At 43.6% G+C, this 19621-nt stretch overlaps 1 protein-coding gene across 6 annotated transcripts in view; it reads left to right on the plus strand.

Moving 5' to 3' along the window:
- The window catches only part of LOC121579295 (HMG box transcription factor BBX), a 51116-nt gene that overhangs the window by 13211 nt on the left and 18284 nt on the right, over positions 1 to 19621 (plus strand). For all 6 annotated transcript variants that reach the window (XM_041893768.2, XM_041893766.2, XM_041893771.2 and 3 more), the window contains 2 exons: positions 9894 to 10059; positions 11353 to 11607. In XM_041893768.2, the coding sequence (XP_041749702.2) occupies positions 9907 to 10059; positions 11353 to 11607 (408 nt within the window). In that variant the 5' untranslated portion in view covers positions 9894 to 9906. The remainder of the gene's footprint in view (positions 1 to 9893; positions 10060 to 11352; positions 11608 to 19621) is intronic.

The raw sequence follows: 19621 nt of genomic DNA on the forward strand, positions 1-19621 counted from the left end.
CATCACCAGAGGAACAGAGGAGGAGTAGAATAAGGATACGACTAAAGGCTTTAAGAACTGGTCTTCTAGTGCGTTGGGTACAGAGAAAAAAGGGGCAGATTTCCGGGCATTGTAGAATAGATTCGGGGCATTATGTACAGACAAGGATATGGAAAGATATGAGTACAGTGGAGGTAAACCTAAGCGTTGGGTAACGATGAAAGAGATTGCATCACTGGAGGCACCGATTTGAGTCAGTCTCCGCATGTATGGGGGGTGGGACAAAGGAGCTATCTAAATAATAATAATATTAATAATATGCCATTTAGCAGACACTTTTATCCAAAGCGACTTAGTCATGTGCGCATACATCTTTACGTATGGGTGGTCCCCGGGATCGAACCCACTACCCTGGCATTACAAGCGCCATGCTCTACCAATTGAACTACAGAGGACCAGCTCAACCTAAGGCAGGTTGAGCTGGGCTGGGGGATCTACAGTGAAATTGTACAATAAGAAATAAACAAAACAGCAATAAGCAAGGCATATTGACATGGGAGAGAGGCATAAAGCAATCACAGGTGTTATTCGAGAGAGCTAAGACAACAGCTGGTAATGGCGACAAAATTTGGGCTGAGGCTTAACATAAACAGGATGAGGTACCCTATAAAGGAACAGTCCAGCAGGCATCAGCTGTATAGCTGAGTTATCATAAGGTCCGGTGAACAGCAATAGGAGAGTTCGGAGGTAGTTCGGGGGCTGCTACAGCACTGGCGAGCAAGAGGCCATGGCTTGCGTGTGCTAGCGGGCCGGGGCTAGCAGATGGATCTTTGTGGTCGACGTCGTAACGGGAAGCCTGTTGAAACCACATCAGACGATTTCGTCGGCAGACCAGTCGTGTTGGATCGGCGGGGCTCCGTGTCAACACTAGGAGGTCCCGTCTGGTTGACAGAGAGGTAGATAGCCGGGAGATGGGCCTGGCTCGAGGCTAGCTCAAGGCTAACTGGTGCTTGCTAAGGGGCAATGGTAATTAGCCAACGACAACAGCCATTCGGTTGCAGCTAGCTAGTTGCGATGATCCGGCGCTAGGGTCCAGTGATTCCGGCAGAAAATCCGATATGCTCTGGGTCGATAGCATGCTGTGCAGACTGGCCGACAAATTGTCCAGGCTAGAGCTAGAGCTGGCTGGTGGGTAGTGCATTCCACGGACAATGTTTTAGACCGCTAACGGTGGCTAATAGCAAGTAGCTAGCTAGCTGGCTACAACAGCCATTCGGTTGCAGCTAGCTAGTTGCGATGATCTGGCGCTAGGGTCTAGTGATTCCAGCAGAAAATCCGATATGCTCTGGGTCGATAGCACGCTGTGCAGACTGGCCGACAAATTGTCCAGGCTAGAGCTAGTGCTGGCTGGTGGGTAGTGCATTCCACGGACAATGTTTTAGACCCGTGGCTAATAGCAAGTAGCTAGCTAGCTGGCTACCACAGCCATTCGGTTGCAGCTAGACTCGTTTCAGCTTAAGGTTCTTGATAAAAGTTATAAAGAAATAATAGAATCCTTTCCACGATGAGTGAGGCGGGTTGCTGGAAAGTATATTTAGTTAAAGAGTGAAAAGTAAAATTGAGAAATACATTTAAAAAAATAGACCCCCCCTCCAAAAAAACGGCCTATTTACACAAGGACACTACAGAAAACACGACCGCACTGCTACGCCATCTTGGATTGAATCTGGGGAGATAATCAGTATCTAACACTCTGAAACAGTTGGGTTGATAGCAAAAAGTTATCTATGCGTGTGTGTGTTGTGTGGGTTATGAATAAAAAGAATAGTCCCTATTCTGTGGGTGCATCTGTCTCCATACATCTAGTAAATTGAGATCCTTCTTGAATGACATGGTGAACTTTGGCGGCTTTGGTAAGAGGAGAGGATTTATCAAAGGACCTATAAAGAACCATATCTAAACAGAAATGTAAATCTCCTCCAGCCAGTAGCCATCCTGGTGGTGCTTGAGCAATCTGAAGGAATACATTCTGAATAAACATATGGTCATCGAAGTTAGGAGCATAAATATTCAATAGGGTCCACGACTCCGAATAACAAACCTGCCTGAGGGATCAGATATGGTGTTGCTGATACAAAAGGGATGTCTATTTATCAACATTGCAGTTTCTCTTGCTTTGGAGTTAGAAACCCTAGACCCACTCCAATTTGCATACCGCCCCAACAGATCCACAGATGATGCAATCTCTATTGCACTCCACACTGCTCTTTCCCACCTGGACAAGAGGAACACCTATGTGAGAATGCTATTCATTGACTGCAGCTCAGCGTTCAACACCATAGTGCCCTCAAAGCTAATCACTAAGCTAAGGACCCTGGGACTAAACACCTCCCTCTGCAACTGGATCCTGGACTTCCTGACGGGCCACTCCCAGGTGGTAAGGGTAGGTAACAACACATCTGCCACGCTGATCGTCAACACGGGGGCCCCTCAGGGGTGCGTGCTCTGTCCCCTCCTGTACTCCCTGTTCACCCATGACTGCATGGCCAGGCACGACTCCAACACCATCATTAAGTTTGCAGACATTTACATTTTACATTTTAGTCATTTAGCAGACGCTCTTATCCAGAGCGACTTACAGTTAGTGAGTGCATACATTTTCAACGAACCCACAACCCTGGCGTTGCAAGCGCCATGCTCTACCAACTGAGCTACAGGGGACTACACAACAGACGACACAACAGTGGTAGTCCTGATCACCGACAACAATAAGACAGGATAACAACCTCTCCCTCAACGTGATCAAGACAAAGGAGATGATTGTGGACTACAGCCCCAATTCTTATCGACGGGGCTGTAGTGGAACAGTTTGAGAGCTTCAAGTTCCTTGGTGTCCATATCACCAACAAACTATCATGGTCCAAACACACCAAGACAGTCGTGAAGAGGGCACGACAAAGCCTATTCCCCCTCAGGAGACTGAAACGATTTGGCATGGGTCCTCAGATCCTCAAAAGTTCTACAGCTGCACCATCGAGAGCATCCATCCACCGCCTGGTATGGCAACTGCTCGGCCTCCGACTGCAAGGCACTACAGAGGGTAGTGCGTACAGACCAGTACATCACTGGGGCCAAGCTTCCTGCCATCCAGGACCTCCATACCAGGCGGTGTCAGAGGAAGGCCCTAAAAATTGTCAAAGACTCCAGCCACCCTAGTCATAGACTGTTCTCTCTGCTACCGCATGGCAAGCGGTACCGGAGCGCCAAGTCTAGGTCCAAAAGGCTTCTCAACAGCTTCTACCCCTAAGCCATAAGACTCCTGAACAGCTAATCATGGCTACACTGACTATTTGCACTGCTCCCCCACCCCACCCCATCCTCCTCTTTTACGCTGCTGTTACTCTGTTTATTATCTATGCATAGTCACTTTAACTCTACCCACATGACATATTACCTCAATTACCTCGACTAGCTGGTGCCCCCGCAAATTGACTCTGTACCGGTACCCCCCTGTATAAAGCCTCCCTACTGTTATTTTATTTTACTGCTGCTCTTTAGCTTTAATTTTTTTTACTTAACACTTGTTTTATTTTACTTTTTCTTAAACTGCATTGTTGGTTAAGGGCTTGTAAGTAAGTATTTCACTGTAATGTCTACACCTGTTATATTCGGCACATGTGGCAAATTAAATTTGATTTGAAAAGAGGATGCAAAAAGTAGTCCCACCCATTCCCTCTTTAATTTCTTATTTTAACTGGCTGTAAGATGTGTTTCTTGTAAGAACACAATGTCAGCCTTTAATTTCTTAAGGTATGTAATAGACTATTTTCCTCTTAACCGGGCTGTTAAGACCTTTTACGTTGAATGGATTAAGCATGGGTTAAGCATGGGTTGGGTTTCAAATACAGTGGCTTGCGAAAGTATTCATACCCCCTTGGCATTTTTCCTATTTTGTTGCCTTACAACTAGGAATTAAAATTGATTTTTGGGGGGTTTGTATCATTTGATTTACACAACATGCCTACCACTTTGAAGATGCAAAATATATTTTCTTGTGAAACAAACAAGAAATAAGACAAAAAAAACAGAACTTGAGTGTGCATAACTATTCACCTCCCCAAAGTCAATACTTTGTAGAGCCACAAGTCTCTTGGTGTGTCTCTATAAGCTTGGCACATCTAGCCACTGGGATTTTTACCCATTCTTCAAGGCAAAACTGCTCCAGCTCCTTCAAGTTGGATGGGTTCCGCTGGTGTACAGCAATCTTTAAGTCATACCACAGATTCTCAATTGGATTGAGGTCTGGGCTTTGACTAGGCCATTCCAAGACATTTAAATGTTTCCCCTTAAAGCACTCGAGTGTTGCTTTAGCAGTATGCTTAGGGTCATTGTCCTGCTGGAAGGTGACCCTCCGTCCCAGTCTCAAATCTCTGGAAGACTGACACAGGTTTCCCTCAAGAATTTCCCTGTATTTAGCGCCATCCATCATTCCTTCAATTCTGACCAGTTTCCCAGTCCCTGCCGATGGAAAAACATCCCCACTGCATGATGCTGCCACCACCATGCTTCACTGTAGGGATGGTGTTCTCGAGGGTGATGCGAGGTGTTGGGGTTGCGCCAGACATAGCGTTTTCCTTGATGGCCGAAAAGCTCAATTTTAGTCTCATCTGACCAGAGTACCTTCTTCCATATGTTTGGGGAGTTTCCCACATGGCTTTTGGCGAACACCAAACGTGTTTGCTTATTCTTTTCTTTAAGCAATGGCTTTTTTCTGGCCACTCTTCCGTAAAGCCCAGCTCTGTGGAGTGTACGGCTTAAAGTGGTCCTATGGACAGATACTCCAATCTCTGCTGTGGCGCTTTGCAGCTCCTTCAGGGTTATCTTTGGTCTCTTTGTTGCCTCTCTGATTAATGCCCTCCTTGCCTTGTCTGTGAGTTTTGGTGGGCGGCCCTCTCGTGGCAGGTTTGTTGTGGTGCCATATTCTTTCCATTTTTTAATAATGGATTTAATGGTGCTCCGTGGGATGTTCAAAGTTTCTGATATTTTTTTATAACCCAACCTTGATCTGTACTTTTCCACAACTTTGTCCCTGACCTGTTTGGAGAGCTCCTTGGTCTTCATGGTGCCGCTTGCTTGGTGGTGCCCCTTGCTTAGTGGTGTTGCAGACTCTGGGGCCTTTCAGAACAGGTGTGTATATATACTGAGATCATGTGACAGATCATGTGACACTTAGATTGCACACACGTGGACTTTATTTAACTAATTATGTGACTTCTGAAGGTAATTGGTTGCACCAGATCTTATTTAGGGGCTTCATAGCAAAGGGGGTGAATACATATGCACGCACCTCTTTTCCGTTACTTTTCTGAAATAAGTAATTTTTTTTCACTTCACCAATTTTGACTATTTTATGTATGTCCATTACATGAAATCTTAATAAAAATCAATTTAAATTACAGGTTGTAATGCAACAAAATAGAAAAAACGCCAAGGGGGATGAATACTTTTGCAAGGCACTGTATATAACCGAATGGTAACCACTCATTTGTAAATAATCAGGTAATGTTTCAACTTAAGCTTGAACACTGAAGTGACCTATGTGTCTCTTTAGGAAGGAAACGACATATAACATTGAAAAAATAACATAAACCCCTTCCACCCCGATTGTCAGACTAAAACAACAATCCCAACAATCAAACATGAAAACAATTGTAGAGCTACGTTGATGCTAGCTTTCCATCTTGCTCTTACTAGCTAAACTTGGGATTCAACTAAAACCAAAACCTACGAGCTCTCTATGTTGAAATCAAACGTTGTGAATAGACATTTATGGCTGGAATTTGGGTACATTAAAATCACCTTTGGCAGTGATGATTATAGCCTCCCGAGTGGCGCAGTGGTCTAAGGCACTGCATCGCAGTGCTAGCTGTGCCACTAGAGATCCTGGTTTGAATCCAGGCTCTGTCGTAGCCGGCCGCGACCGGGAGACCCATGGGGCGGCGCACAATTGGCCCAGCGTCGTCCAGGGTAGGGGAGGGAATGGCCGGGAGGGATGTAGCTCAGTTGGTAGAGCATGGCGTTTGCAACGCCAGGGTTGTGGGTTCGTTTCCCACGGGGGGTATGAAAAAATAATAAAATAATGTATGCACTAACTGTAAGTCGCTCTGGATAAGAGCGTCTGCTAAATGCCTAAAATGTAAATGTAAGTCTTTCTGGGTAAGTCTCTAAGATCTTTGCACAACTGGATTGTACAATATTTGCACATTATTCTTTAAAAAAATATTCAAGCTCTGTCAAGTTGGTTGTTGATCATTGCTAGAGAGCCATTTTCAAGTCTTGCCATCGATTTTCATGCAGATTTAAGTCAAAACTGTAACTAGGCCGCTCAGGAACATTCAATGTCATCTTGGTAAGCAACTCCAGTGTATATTTGGCCTTACGTTTTAGGTTATTGTCCTGCTGAAAGGTGAATTTGTCTCCCAGTGTCTGTTGGAAAGCAGACTGAACCAGGTTTTCCTCTAGGATTTTGCCTGTGCTTAGCTCTATTCCATTCATTTGTATCCTAAATAAACTCCCAAGTCTTTGCCGATGACAAGCATACCCATCATTGCATGATGTGTTGGATTTGCCCCAAACATAACGCTTTGTACGCTTTTTGGAATATTTGTGATTCTGTATAGGCTTCCTTCTTTTCACTCTGTCATTTAGGTTAGTATTGTGGAGTAACTACAATGTTGTTGATCCATCCTCAGTTATCTCATATCACAGCCATTCAACTCTGTAACTGTTTTAAAGACACCATTGGCCTCATGGTGAAATCCATGAGCGGTTTCCTTCCTCTCCAGCAACTGAGTTAGGAAGGAGGCCAGTATTTTTGTAGTGAATGGGTGTAAAATGTCCTAATAACTTCACCATGCTCAAAAGGATATTCAACGTCTGCTTCTTTATTTTAAATTTTTTTCATCTACCAATAGGTGCCTTTCTTTGCGAGGCATTGGAAAACCTCCCTGATTGTCACGCCCTGGCTCTGGGGACTCTTAAATGTTGAGCCAGGGTGTGGACTTGTTATGTTTAGTTTTCTATGGGTTTTGTTCTAGATCGTTTATTTCTATGTTGGCCAGGGTGGTTCCCAATCAGAGACAGCTGTAGCTCGTTGTCTCTGATTGGGGACCATACTTAGACAGCCTGTTTTCACCAGTTTATTGTGGGATCTTGTTCCGTTTGGTGTGTATAACCTAGGACTTCACGTATCGTTTGGTTTGTTGTTTTGTTTCGTGTGCAGTACGGTTAATAAAATGTACGCTTATCACGCTGCGCCTTGGTCCGCTTCATCTGTCAACGATCGTGACACTGATCTTTGTGGTTGGATCTGTGTTTGAAATTCACTGCTCAACTGCGGGACCTGACAGATAATTGAATGTGTGGGGTACAGAGATTAATGAGGTAGTCATTCAAAAATCATGTTAAACACTATTGTTGCACACAGAGTGAGACCATGCAACTTATGTCACTTGTTAAGCACATTCTTACTCCTGAACTTATTTAGGCTTGTCATAACAAAGGGGTTGAATACTTATTGACATTTCGGCTTTTCATTTTTAATTAATAAAAAAAATAATCTAAAAACATAATTCCACTTTGACATAAGGGGTATTGTGTGTAGGCCAGTGACAACAAAATCTCAACTTAATCAAGTTTAAGTTCAGGCTGTAACACAACAAAATGTGGAAAAAGTCTAGGGGTGTGAATACTTTCTGAAGTCACTGCACATGTAACAATTTAATCAACATTTTGATTTCCTCTTGGTTTTTTAAGATTACGACCTGAAATAGTTTAGTAAGCTACTTTATCTTACTGTATCATAATCCCCCCAAATCATTGCAGGAACATGAAGTAGCATTATATAATTATGTTTTCAACCTCTGAGAATGTAAACCAATCATTCAAAAACTATACTTTTTTACTTATGAAAATACAGATCTGTAGGAGGAATTGTTAAATCTAGCACCTTTAAGTGAATACATTTTCATGCTTAGGTGAAGTATTTTTGTCACAGAATGTGAACCAAAATTAGATTCCCATGAGTTTACATATGGTAGCATTCTTTCATATTTGTTGTCATTGGATTGTTGTCTGAAATGGGTGTTTTCAGGTAATTGGTTGCCTTCAACCAAGCAGATATACTAACTGGTGTCTTAGTTCTCACAGTGCCACTTGGCAATAAAGTGTGTGTGTGTTAGTGGTGCGCGGGTCAGCTGTTTGTTCACCCGGTACACAATTGCTATTAACCCATCCGCAACCACCCGACTATATGTGATAAAGTGAAAATCTGAGGCCCGCACCTGCCCTAACCTGCTATAGACAATGCACTGTAGGCTACAGTCAGAGATTGGGGAACGATATTTTGACAGGGGTGCAGGATACTTTTTGCCTAATTTAGATATGTTTCTGCTTATAATTTCAGACATTTTGGTAGGCTATTTGTTAGTCAATTTCTCTCTAGTTTGATACATGCAGATTCTCTTCTGTCATGTTGCCCTAGAAGAAGTCCTGTGTAGCTCAGTTGGTAGAGCATGGCGCTTGCAGCGCCAGGGTTGTGGGTTCGATTCCCACGGGGGACCAGTATGAAAAAAGTAATAAAATGTATGCACTCTCTACTGTAAGTCGCTCTGGATAAGAGCGTCTGCTAAATGACTAAAATGTCAATGTAAAGACTAAATAAACCCTTGCTCACCAGAATAATGTCGTAAATGATAGATAGAATGCTTCAGTCTAGTTGACATTGGTAAAGTTTTCTCTGTCATCTCTGCTTCTTTCGCAGAGAAAATACATTTGGGAACTGGGGAGAAAATGCAATAACTCAACCCAAAAACAATTGCAAAGATGTTCTGTCAAATTTCCAAATGACATCAGTTTGACCGGTTGTAAGGAAATAGAAATCTGTGAAAACGACCCAACATGTTCCTGATAAGATTTCAGTTCAGCTTGGATGCATTGATGATGTGGTTGAAATAGGCTACTATCAGCTTTTATGATGCTGATAAAGATCACTCCTCTCCTCGAGTCAAAATGTACATTTGGTGTATAATTTTACTGCAAGAAATGCTTAATTCTGCAGGAGTTAATATTAAGGCTATGTGAGAGGTTATTGACCTACAATCTGTCCAGATTTCAGTTTCTATTTAACCCATCTGAACAGTAGGCTACAGTTCCCTTGACGTGCCATAGGCCTATTTGAAGTCCTCGTCTGGTGACTGTCAAATTTGTATAGGCACTACCATTATCCTCTTTTACCACTTCACCAAATCTTTCCCAAACATTTAAAAGAAAGCTTTCGCACTAATGCCAGATAGGCTACATTTGAGGTTTTTCTTTCATTACTTTTAGGCTATCAATATAAATTGCATAAGAATGATACATTTATGGATTTTTATTTATTTAACCTGCCCAACCCGCGTATATAACCAAGGGGTCTGCGGGTTATGGGTGTGCATCACTAGTGTGTGTGTAACAACTAGTAATTCATAAGTTATTGCTGAAAAAATATTTTCTTAGTCATTTAAAATAGTGCTACTGAGTTTTCAGTGCTACTAGGTATGCAACACTTCAGTAAGTCATCTGCTTCTGTAGAAGTACTTGAGGTCAGCTTCTATCTTATATACTCTAATCACTTTTTCATGACCTTTAACCTTTACTCTGCTACCACTATCCCTACCACCAGCAGTTGCTCAATAGACTAAATAATTCAGTCAGTAATCAATCCAATGTATTTGTATAGGGCTACTTACAAAGTCGTTGATCATAGCGCTCAACAAAACCCGAGAAGTTTCCCTTAAGTAAAGATCAGCATTTATAGACAACTTCACCCTACACCACCCTAAATTCTGAGTGAACTCTCTTTCTCCCCCCTCTAGGCTCAGCAGCGCCATGAAAGGTGGAGGAAGGGGTAAGGAGCCTGTGCTGGAGGTGAGCTGCAAGCGGCCCAAGCGCAAGTGTCTACAATGGCACCCGCTACTCTCCAAGAAGGCCCTGGACTTCTCAGAGGAGGAAGAGGAGGAGGAGGAAGAAGAACTAGAGAAGGTGACAGTCCTCTTTTGCAGACCGGGGTCGCGTTCAGTGTGCACGTTTTGAAAGGAATGAGCATTTCTTATTGGGCAAGTTCAGATTGATCGTTTCGGACCTACTGAACATGACCCTGGACTTTGTCTTTCATCTCTTGCCGAATTCCCACTTGACTATTGCTCCATGATACATTTATAACAGTCTATTGTTAGTTCACTGTATATGATGCAGTGACCTCTCACTCCAGTTTAGAGTGAAGTGTCGCTCCCTGGCTGGCTGTGGGGGTAGAAATACCATGTCTAAAATATGATTGAAACATTTAATTTCTAAAACCCATATCATTTTGATAACCTAGTATGTAATCTAGAAGTATTCACTTTCATTTTCTATGATATAAAAAAAAATACAAAATATAAAAGTGTTGGTCCCATGTTTCATGAGCTGAAATAAAAAATCAAAAGAAATGTTACATACGCACAAAAAGCTTATTTCTCTCAAATGTGTTTACAATCCCTGTTAGTGAGCATTTCTCCTTTGCCAAGATAATCCATCCACTTTACGGGTGTGGCATATCAAGAAGCTGATTAAACAGCTTTACACAGGTGCACCTTGTGCTGGGGACAATGCACTTTGTGGCATTGTGTTGTGTGACAAAACTGCACATTTTAGATGTCTCAAGTTTTGAGGGATCGCGCAATTGGCATGCTGACTGCAGGAACGTCCACCAGAGCTGTTGCCAGAGAATTTAATGTTAATTTATCTACCATAAACTGGCTCCAATGTCGTTTTAGAGTATTTGGCAGTACACCCAACTGGCCTCACAACCGCAGACCATGTGTAACCATGCCAGCCTAGGACCTCCACATCCGGCTTGTTCACCTGCGGGATCGTCTGAGGGGGGGTTGGGGGGGTGATGAGTATTTCTGTCTGTAATAATGCCCTTTTGTGGGGAAAAAACTCATTCTGTTTGGCTGGGCCTGGCTCCCCAGTGGGTGATGCCCACCCATGGCTGCACCCCTGCCCAATCATGTGAAATCCATAGATTAAGTCCTACTGAATTTATTTAAATTGACTGATTTCCTTTATATGAATTGTAACTCAGTCAAATGAAAATTGTTGCGTTTTAATTTTTATTCAGTATAAAAACAATTTCTGAATTATTTTCAAAGATATATATATATATATATATATATATATCAACTGAATCAGCACTATAAAATAGAGCCTTACCATTGTTATGATGATAATAGTGGTACTGGGGTTAGTGATGATGAAGATTAAAACATCTATCACTGATGCGTCTGTCCACAGGAACCATTGCTGGTCAGGGAGACCCAGGGGCCGAAGGTGCCATGCGGGGGGCCCATGGAGGGGGAGGAGGACTCTTCAGAGCAGCGGGCCCGCCGGCCCATGAATGCCTTCCTGCTTTTCTGCAAGCGCCACCGTTCGCTGGTGAGGCAGCAACACCCTCGGCTGGACAACCGCGGTGCCACCAAGATCCTGGCTGACTGGTGGGCCGTGCTGGAGCCCAAAGAGAAACAGAAGTATACAGACATGGCCAAGGAGGTGAGCGCGACCAAAACCCTGTTCTGGAATTGTCAAACGTCTCTTATTCTCTTAGGGGTATAATTCTAACATCCAATGAAGCAGACAAGTTCATTTGATTTAGTCATTTGAGGAGATTAATTGAAATTCAGATCCATTTTTCCTCATGGATTGTCAGAATTCAGATAGAATGAACCCTGATTTGTGCAGAGTGACAGGCAAAGAAGCTGATCAAGAGTTCCAACACAGGATCACAAGCAAACTCATTTGAAAGACACAAAATTACATCAAACTGAAGTGTCTTAGCCATACTAAGACTTGTAAGACATGCATTATCTATCTTCCTAGTCCCTTTTATAATCCATGAAACTATCTAAAGTGACAATATATGCACACTACTGTAGCTTGTTTTGGATAGTCTCTATGCAAATTATGTCCAGAAAAATATGAAAGTTCTCTTATGTAACACCTCTTCAGCAGTGGCAGTCGGTGCCGTTTAAGATTAGGGAGGACGATTGTTTTTTCATATTCCATTCACCCAGCTCAATGTAACATCGATAGGTTTAGGCTACTACATGATATTCAAATTTGCCCTACCCATCATGAGGTTGCTACAACCTAGCCTACAAATTAAAGTTTATAACATAGGTATAACACAGGTCGCGAGACAAATTGGAGTAATTAAGGTGACAGACTGACACATTTAATACCGCCTTTCGCACTCTTGCCTGCATCTGGCTGGTGTAATCATTAGTCCAACCAGTTCCGTTTTTGAACTAAAACGAGAGTTTCTATTGGACAATTTCAGGTAGGTCCCTCCCAGTTTCATTCCATTTGCTTCCGTAGAAAAAATATTTTGCAACAGAATCGTTGGAATGAATACACCCCTGATCACCTGCACACACAGTTAACTTTCATAGCAGCCAGATACAGCATCATCACTTAGCTCATTGTATAATTCCTTCTCACATCTATGCGCTCTCCTCCTCTCACCTTTTCCCGTTTGCTTATGGACTTCAGTGCACAACACAACCGCTGTCTGTGACCAGTCGCAAAAACCTCTCCAAGCCAAACCCTCATAACATAACCGCTACACAGCCTACATCTTTGTCACCATAACTTTATAGTCAACAAACTTGAACTATCTTGTTAGTAAACCCACAATCCAATACAGTGAGTACAGCAAGCAGTTTAGCAGTTACACCGGTGAGCCAAGGTGGCAATAGATTAATAAAACCAAAGCTTACCTTGACTTGGAAGAGTTGCTGTGTTGGATAGCCTTAGCCAGCTAGCTAACATAAATAGCATTCCTCTCTGTGTGAGTCAGGATGTTGAGTAACATTACGCTAAATTAGCTAAGTAAATGAAAGGTCAACGATTTTACTGAGTTACAGTTCATATAAGGAAATCAGTCAATTGTAATAAATTCCTTTTCACAAGACTGGGAATACAGATATGCATATGTTGGTCACAGATACTGTACTGTAAAAAAAAGGTAGGGGCTTGGATCAGAAAACCAGTCATTTTCAGGTGTAACCATCATTTGCCTCATGCAGCGCGACACATCGCCTTTGCATAGAGTTGATCAGGCCGTTGATGGTGGCCTGTGGAATGTTTTCCCACTCCTCTTCAATTGCTGTGCGAAGTTGCTGGATATTAGCGGGAACTGGTTTCAGAGCATCCCAAACATGCTCAATGGGTGACATATCTGAGTATGCAGGCCTTGGAAGAACTGGGACATTTTCAGCTTCCAGGAATTGTGTACAGACCCTTACGACACCCTTACAACATGAGGTGATGGCGGCGGATGAATGGCATGACAATGGGCCTCAGGATATCGTCAAATTCTCTAAAATGACGTTGGAGGCGGCTTACGGTAGAGATATGAACATTAAATTCTCTGGCAACAGCTCTGGTGGACAATCCTGCAGTCAGCATGCTAATTGCACGCTCCCTCAAAACTTCAGACATCTGTGAAATTGTGTTGTGTGACAAAACTGCACATTTTAGTGGCCTTTTATTGTCCCCAGCACAAGGTGCACCTGTGTAATCATCATGCTGTTTAATCCGCTTCCTGATATGCCACACTTGTCAGGTGGATGGATTATCTTGGCAAAGGAAAAATGCTCACTAACAGGGATGTAAACACATTTGTGTGCACAATTTGAGAGAAATAAGCTTTTCATGCATATGGAACATTTCAGGGATCTTTTACTTCAGCTCATGAAACCACTACATGTTGCATTTATATTTTTGTTCAGTATAAATGACTATCGCCCGTAGTACTCACTTCTGTCATCATGAAGTGCTTTGAGAGGCTAGTTAAGAACCATATCACCACCACCTTACCCAACACACTAGACCCAGAACAATTTACATACCGCCCCAACAGATCCACGGACAACGCAATCGCCATTTCACTGCACACTGCCCTATCCCACCTGCATAAGAGAATTACCTATGTAAGAATGCTGTTCATCGACTACAGCTCAGCCTTTAACACCATAGTGCCCTGCAAGCTGATCATTAAGCTCAGGGACCTGGGTCTGAATCCCACCCTGTGCAATTGGGTCTTAGACTTCCTGATGGGCCGACCCAGGTGGTAAAGTTAGGCAACAACTCCTCAGCCACGCTGATCCTCAACACCGGGGCCCCACAGGGGTGCGTGCTCAGCCCCCTCCTGTACTCCCTGTTCACCCATGACTGCGTGGCCATGCACGTCTCCAACTCAATCATTAAGTTTTGCTGATGACACAACAGTGGTAGGTCTGATAACCAACAACGACGAGACAGGGAGGAGGTGAGAGCCCTGGCTGAGTGGTGCCAGGAAAATAACCTCTCCCTCAATGTCAACAAAACAAAGGAGCTGATCGTGGACTACATGAGGCAGCAGAGAGCATGCCCCCATCCACATGGACAGGGCCACAGTGGAGAGGATAAAAAGCTTCAAGTTCCTCAGTGTGCACACTGAGGACCTGAAATGGTCCTTACACACCAACAGCGTGGTGAAGAAGGCGCAACAGCGCCTCTTCAACCTCAGGAGGCTGAAAAATTCAGCTTGGCCCCTAAAACCCTCGTGAACTTCTACAGATGCACCATCGAGAGCATCCTGTCGGGCTGTATCACCGCCCCGCAACCGTAAGTCTCTCCAGAGGGTGGTGTAGTCATCCCAACCCATCACCGGGGGTACACTTCCTGCCCTCCAGGACATCTACTGCACCGGGTGTCACAGGATGGCCATGAAGATCATCAAGAACCTCAGCCACCTGAGCCATGGCATGTTCACCCCACTACCATCTAGAAGGCGGCGGCAGTACAGGTGTAACAAAGCTGGGGCCAAGAGACTGAAAAACAGCTTTTATCTCCAGGCCATCAGACTCCAGGCCTCTGCCCAGTACCCTGCCCTGAACCTTAGTCACTGTTACTAGTGTTGTGGAAAATTATCACTATACTTATTAAAAATCAAAGTTCTTCCAGAGTTTTTGTAGAATTAAGATAGACTTTATTACATACGCAATAGAGCCGAGGTGGTTTGCAAAACATCTGAACTCCCAACACTCGGCCCTCAGTTTATATACAATTTCCATTCCTGCTCGTTAAACCCTCCCAGTTCAGTTTCTCCACTATTGTTTCCAAGCCTTCATCTTTTGACCGCTCTGCCCACTCTCTTTATTTATGATAGTGGCTAAATCTGACCCTATTCAGTCTCCTCCTTCTATTTATCTAGCTTGGAAACAATAGTGGCCAAACCAAGCTTTCTCATGTAAAAAATAACAGAGCCATATCCTGGCTCTGCTCTGTGTATTCCAAAACATATCAATCGATACTTAAATATGGTTTAAACATGGCAGATCCATAACCCGTTCTCATCCATATACATTTAAGACATTCCTAATGCATTGTCTCATACATAACAGTATAATCAATCAAGAGCCATCTCCTGACTCTGGCTCAGACTCCCTCCTTGTGTACCACACTCCACATCACTTAGTCTTATTACCTCATCCTCTGTACCACACTCTGTATCACTGCTTGTCTTTATAATTAGCTATATTTTAATCTTTATAGTCTTGAAAGATTTACTATTTTTAACCTATGGTCTGACCTTGGGTACCACTCGGTACCATGTCTCTGTATGGTCTACTGAAAAAATACCCCACACACCCCCCCCTTTGGGACTAAATAGGTCCCACACTTCAAATATATATAGTGACTAAGATATGAATACTGAGATAAATAGAGACTAACATAAAAATACTCATTCATGAAAATATATTTTTAAAACATTACTTATTCAAACAATAACAATATAAATGTTTCTACTCTAAAATAAACAATGTATCCTAACACCTAAAATAATGCAGCTTTGTTTTAACCATAATATCTATTTAAGGCAGTTATCTTGCGGTTTGTATAAGCAATACATGAAATACTAAATCCTTTGTAATATTATTCTTCATAATATCATCCCTTATGTTTTACAAGGCCTAGTAATGCTTGCTCTCCCTTTCGGACACCTCCCTAACAACCATTTTCTGAATCTAAGCAGAACCTGTTTAGGGGATTAAGAGACATGTACATGGACTCTTGTAACCGGAAACCCTATGTTACATGCGTATATTACATAGAGAAAACATGAGAGAGGCCTAATCTAATTTTTTTGGATTCCAGGTTTCCCCAGGCGTCCTATATGGGACACCTAGTTCCAACACCAAAATACATTTAAATGTCACCTTCTTTCCTTAATTAATGCTTAGACTCATTATCACCACTAAAGTAATATGGAACAGGATATACATTTGGGAAATTAATCCAGTGTGCTTCAGCTGTTGCTTGTCCTTGTAGTCATGACAAATCAAATCAAAATGTATTTGCCAAATGTGCCGAATACAGCAGGTGTAGACATTACAGTGAAATGCTTACTTACAAGCCCTTAACCAACAATGCTGTTTTTTTTTTCAAGAAAAAACGTTTTTTTTTTTTAATTAAAGTGTTAATTAAAGAAAAATAGAAAATAAAAGCAAATAGCTAAAGAGCAACAGTAAAATAAAATAACAGTAGGGAGGCTATATACAGGGGGGTACCAGTACAGAGTCAATGTGCAGGGGCACCGGCTAGTCGAGGTAATTGAGGTAATATGTACATGTGGGTAGAGTTAAAGTGACTATGCATAAATAGGCTTTTGGACCTAGACTTGGCGCTCCGGTACCGCTTGCCGTGCGGTAGCAGAGAGAACAGTCTATGACTAGGGTGGCTTGAGTCTTTGACAATTTTTAGGGCCTTCCTCTGACACCGCCTGGTATAGAGGTCCTGTATGGCAGGAAGCTTGGCCCCAGTGATGTACTGGGCCGTACGCACTACCCTCTGTAGTGCCTTGCGGTCGGAGGCCGAGCAGTTGCCATACCAGGCGGTGATGCAACCAGTCAGGATGCTCTCGATGGTGCAGCTGTATAACTTTTTGAGGATCTGAGGACCCATGCCAAATCTTTTCAGTCTCCTGAGGGGGAATAGGTTTTGTCGTGCCCTCTTCACGACTGTCTTGGTGTGTTTGGACCATGATAGTTCGTTGGTGATGTGGACACCAAGGAACTTGAAGCTCTCAACCTGTTCCGCTACAGCCCTGTCGATGAGAATGGGGGCGTGCTCAGTCCTCTTTTTTTTCCTGTAGTCCACAATCATCTCTTTTGTCTTGATCACGTTGAGGGAGAGGTTGTTACCCTGGCACCACACAACCAGGTCTCTGACCTCCTCCCTATAGGCTGTCTCATCGTTGTCGGTGATCAGGCCTACCACTGTTGTGTCATCGGCAAACTTAATGATTGTGTTGGAGTCGTGCCTGGCCATGCAGTCATGGGTGAACAGGGAGTACAGGAGGGGACTGAGCACGCACCCCTGAGGGGCCCCCGTGTTGAGGATCAGCGTGGCAGACGTGTTGTTACCTACCCTTACCACCTGGGGGGCAGCCCATCAGGAAGTCCAGGATCCAGTTGCAGAGGGAGGTGTTTAGTCCCAGGATCCTTAGCTTTGTGATGAGCTTTGAGGGCACTATGGTGTTGAACGCTGAGCTGTAGTCAATGAAAAGCATTCTCACTAAGGTGTTCCTCTTGTCCAGATGGGAAAGGGCAGTGTGGAGTGCAATAGAGATTGCATCATCTGTGGATCTGTTGGGGCGGTATGCAAATTGAGTGGATCTAGGGTTTCTGGGATAATGGGATAATGGTGTTGATGTGAGCCATGACCAGCCTTTCAAAGCACTTCATGGCTACAGCCGTGAGTGCTACGGGTCGGTAGTCATTTAGGCAGGTAATCTTAGTGTCCTTAGGTACAGGGACTATGGCGGTCTGCTTGAAACATGTTGGTATTACAGACTCAGTCAGGGACATGTTGAAAATGTCAGTGAAGACACTTGCCAGTTGGTCAGCACATGCTCGGAGTACACGTCCTGTTAATCCGAGCTGTTGCTCTCATGCATGCTTCAGCGTTGCTTGCCTCGAAGCGAGCAAAGAAGTGATTTAGCTCGTCTGGTAGGCTTGTGTCACTGGGCAGTTCGCGGCTGTGCTTCCCTTGGTAGTCTGTAATAGTTTTCAAGCCCTACCACATCCGACGAGCGTCAGAGCCGGTGTAGTACGATTCAATCTTAGTCCTGTATTGACTCTTTGCCTGTTTGATGGTTCGTCAGCGGGCATAGCGGGATTTCTTATAAGGTCCTTGAAAGCGGCAGCTCTACCCTTTTAGCTCAGTGCGGATGTTGCCTGTAATCATGGCTTCTGGTTGGTGTATGTACGTACAGTCACTGTGGGGGCGACGTCATCAATGCACTTATTGATGAAGCCAGTGACTGATGTGGTGTACTCCTCAATGCTATCTGAAGAGTCCCGAAACATATTCCAGTCTGTGCTAGCAAAACAGTCCTGTAGCTTAGCATCTGCATCATCTGACCACTTCCTTATTAACCGACTCACTGGTGCTTCCTGCTTTAGTTTTTGCTTATAAGCAGGAATCAGGAGGATGGATTTATGGTCAGATTTGCCACATGGAGGGCAAGGGAGAGCTTTGTATGCGTCTCTCTGTGTGGTGTAAAGGTGGTCTAGAGTTTTTTTTCCTCTGGTTGCACATTTAACATGCTGATAGAAATGAGGTAGAATGGATGTAAGTTTCCCTGCATTAAAGTCCATGGCCACTAGGAGCGCTGCCTCTGGATGAGCGTTTTCCTGTTTGCTTATGGCCTTATACAGCTCGTTGAGTGCAATCTTAGTGCCAGAATCGGTTTGTGGTGGTAGATAGACAGCTACAAAAAACATAGATTAAATCTCTCTTGGTAAATAGTGTGGTCTACAGCTTATCATGAGATACTCTACCTCAGGCGAGTAAAACCTTGAGACTTCCTTAGTATTAGATTTTGTGCACCAGCTTTTGATTACAAATATACACAGACCGCCACCCCTTGTCTTACCGGAGTCAGCCGTTCTATCCTGCCGATGTAGTGTATAGCCCGCTAGCTGTATGTTATCCATGTCGTCGTTCAGCCACGACTCTGTGAAACATAAGATATTACAGTTTTGAATGTCCCGTTGGTAGGATAACCTTAGTCTTAGGTCATCCAATTTGTTTTCAAATGATTGAACATTGGCTAATAGGATTGATGAAAGAGGCAGTTTACTCGCTCGCCGTTGGATCCTTACAAGGCACCCCTGACCTACGTCCACGATATATCCGTCTCTTTCTCATGCGAATGACGGGGATTTGGGCCTTGTCGGTTGCGTCCGACTCGTTGAAGAAAAAGTATTCGTCCAATACGAGGTGAGTAATCGCTGTCCTGATATCCAGAAGCTCTTTTTGGTCATAAGAGATGGTGGCAGAAACATTATGTACAGAATAAATTACAAATAACGTGAAAAAACACACATAATAGTACAATTGGTTAGAGGGCTGTAAAACGTTAGCCATCTTCTCCGGCGCCATTCTCCGGCCCATCCTCCTCCTGCCACTACCCCATACAGACATTCTAGGTTGCCATAAGCAAGGCTCTCTTCCG

Source organism: Coregonus clupeaformis, chromosome 13 (assembly GCF_020615455.1).
Source record: "Coregonus clupeaformis isolate EN_2021a chromosome 13, ASM2061545v1, whole genome shotgun sequence".
In the NCBI taxonomy this organism is placed as follows: domain Eukaryota; kingdom Metazoa; phylum Chordata; class Actinopteri; order Salmoniformes; family Salmonidae; genus Coregonus; species Coregonus clupeaformis.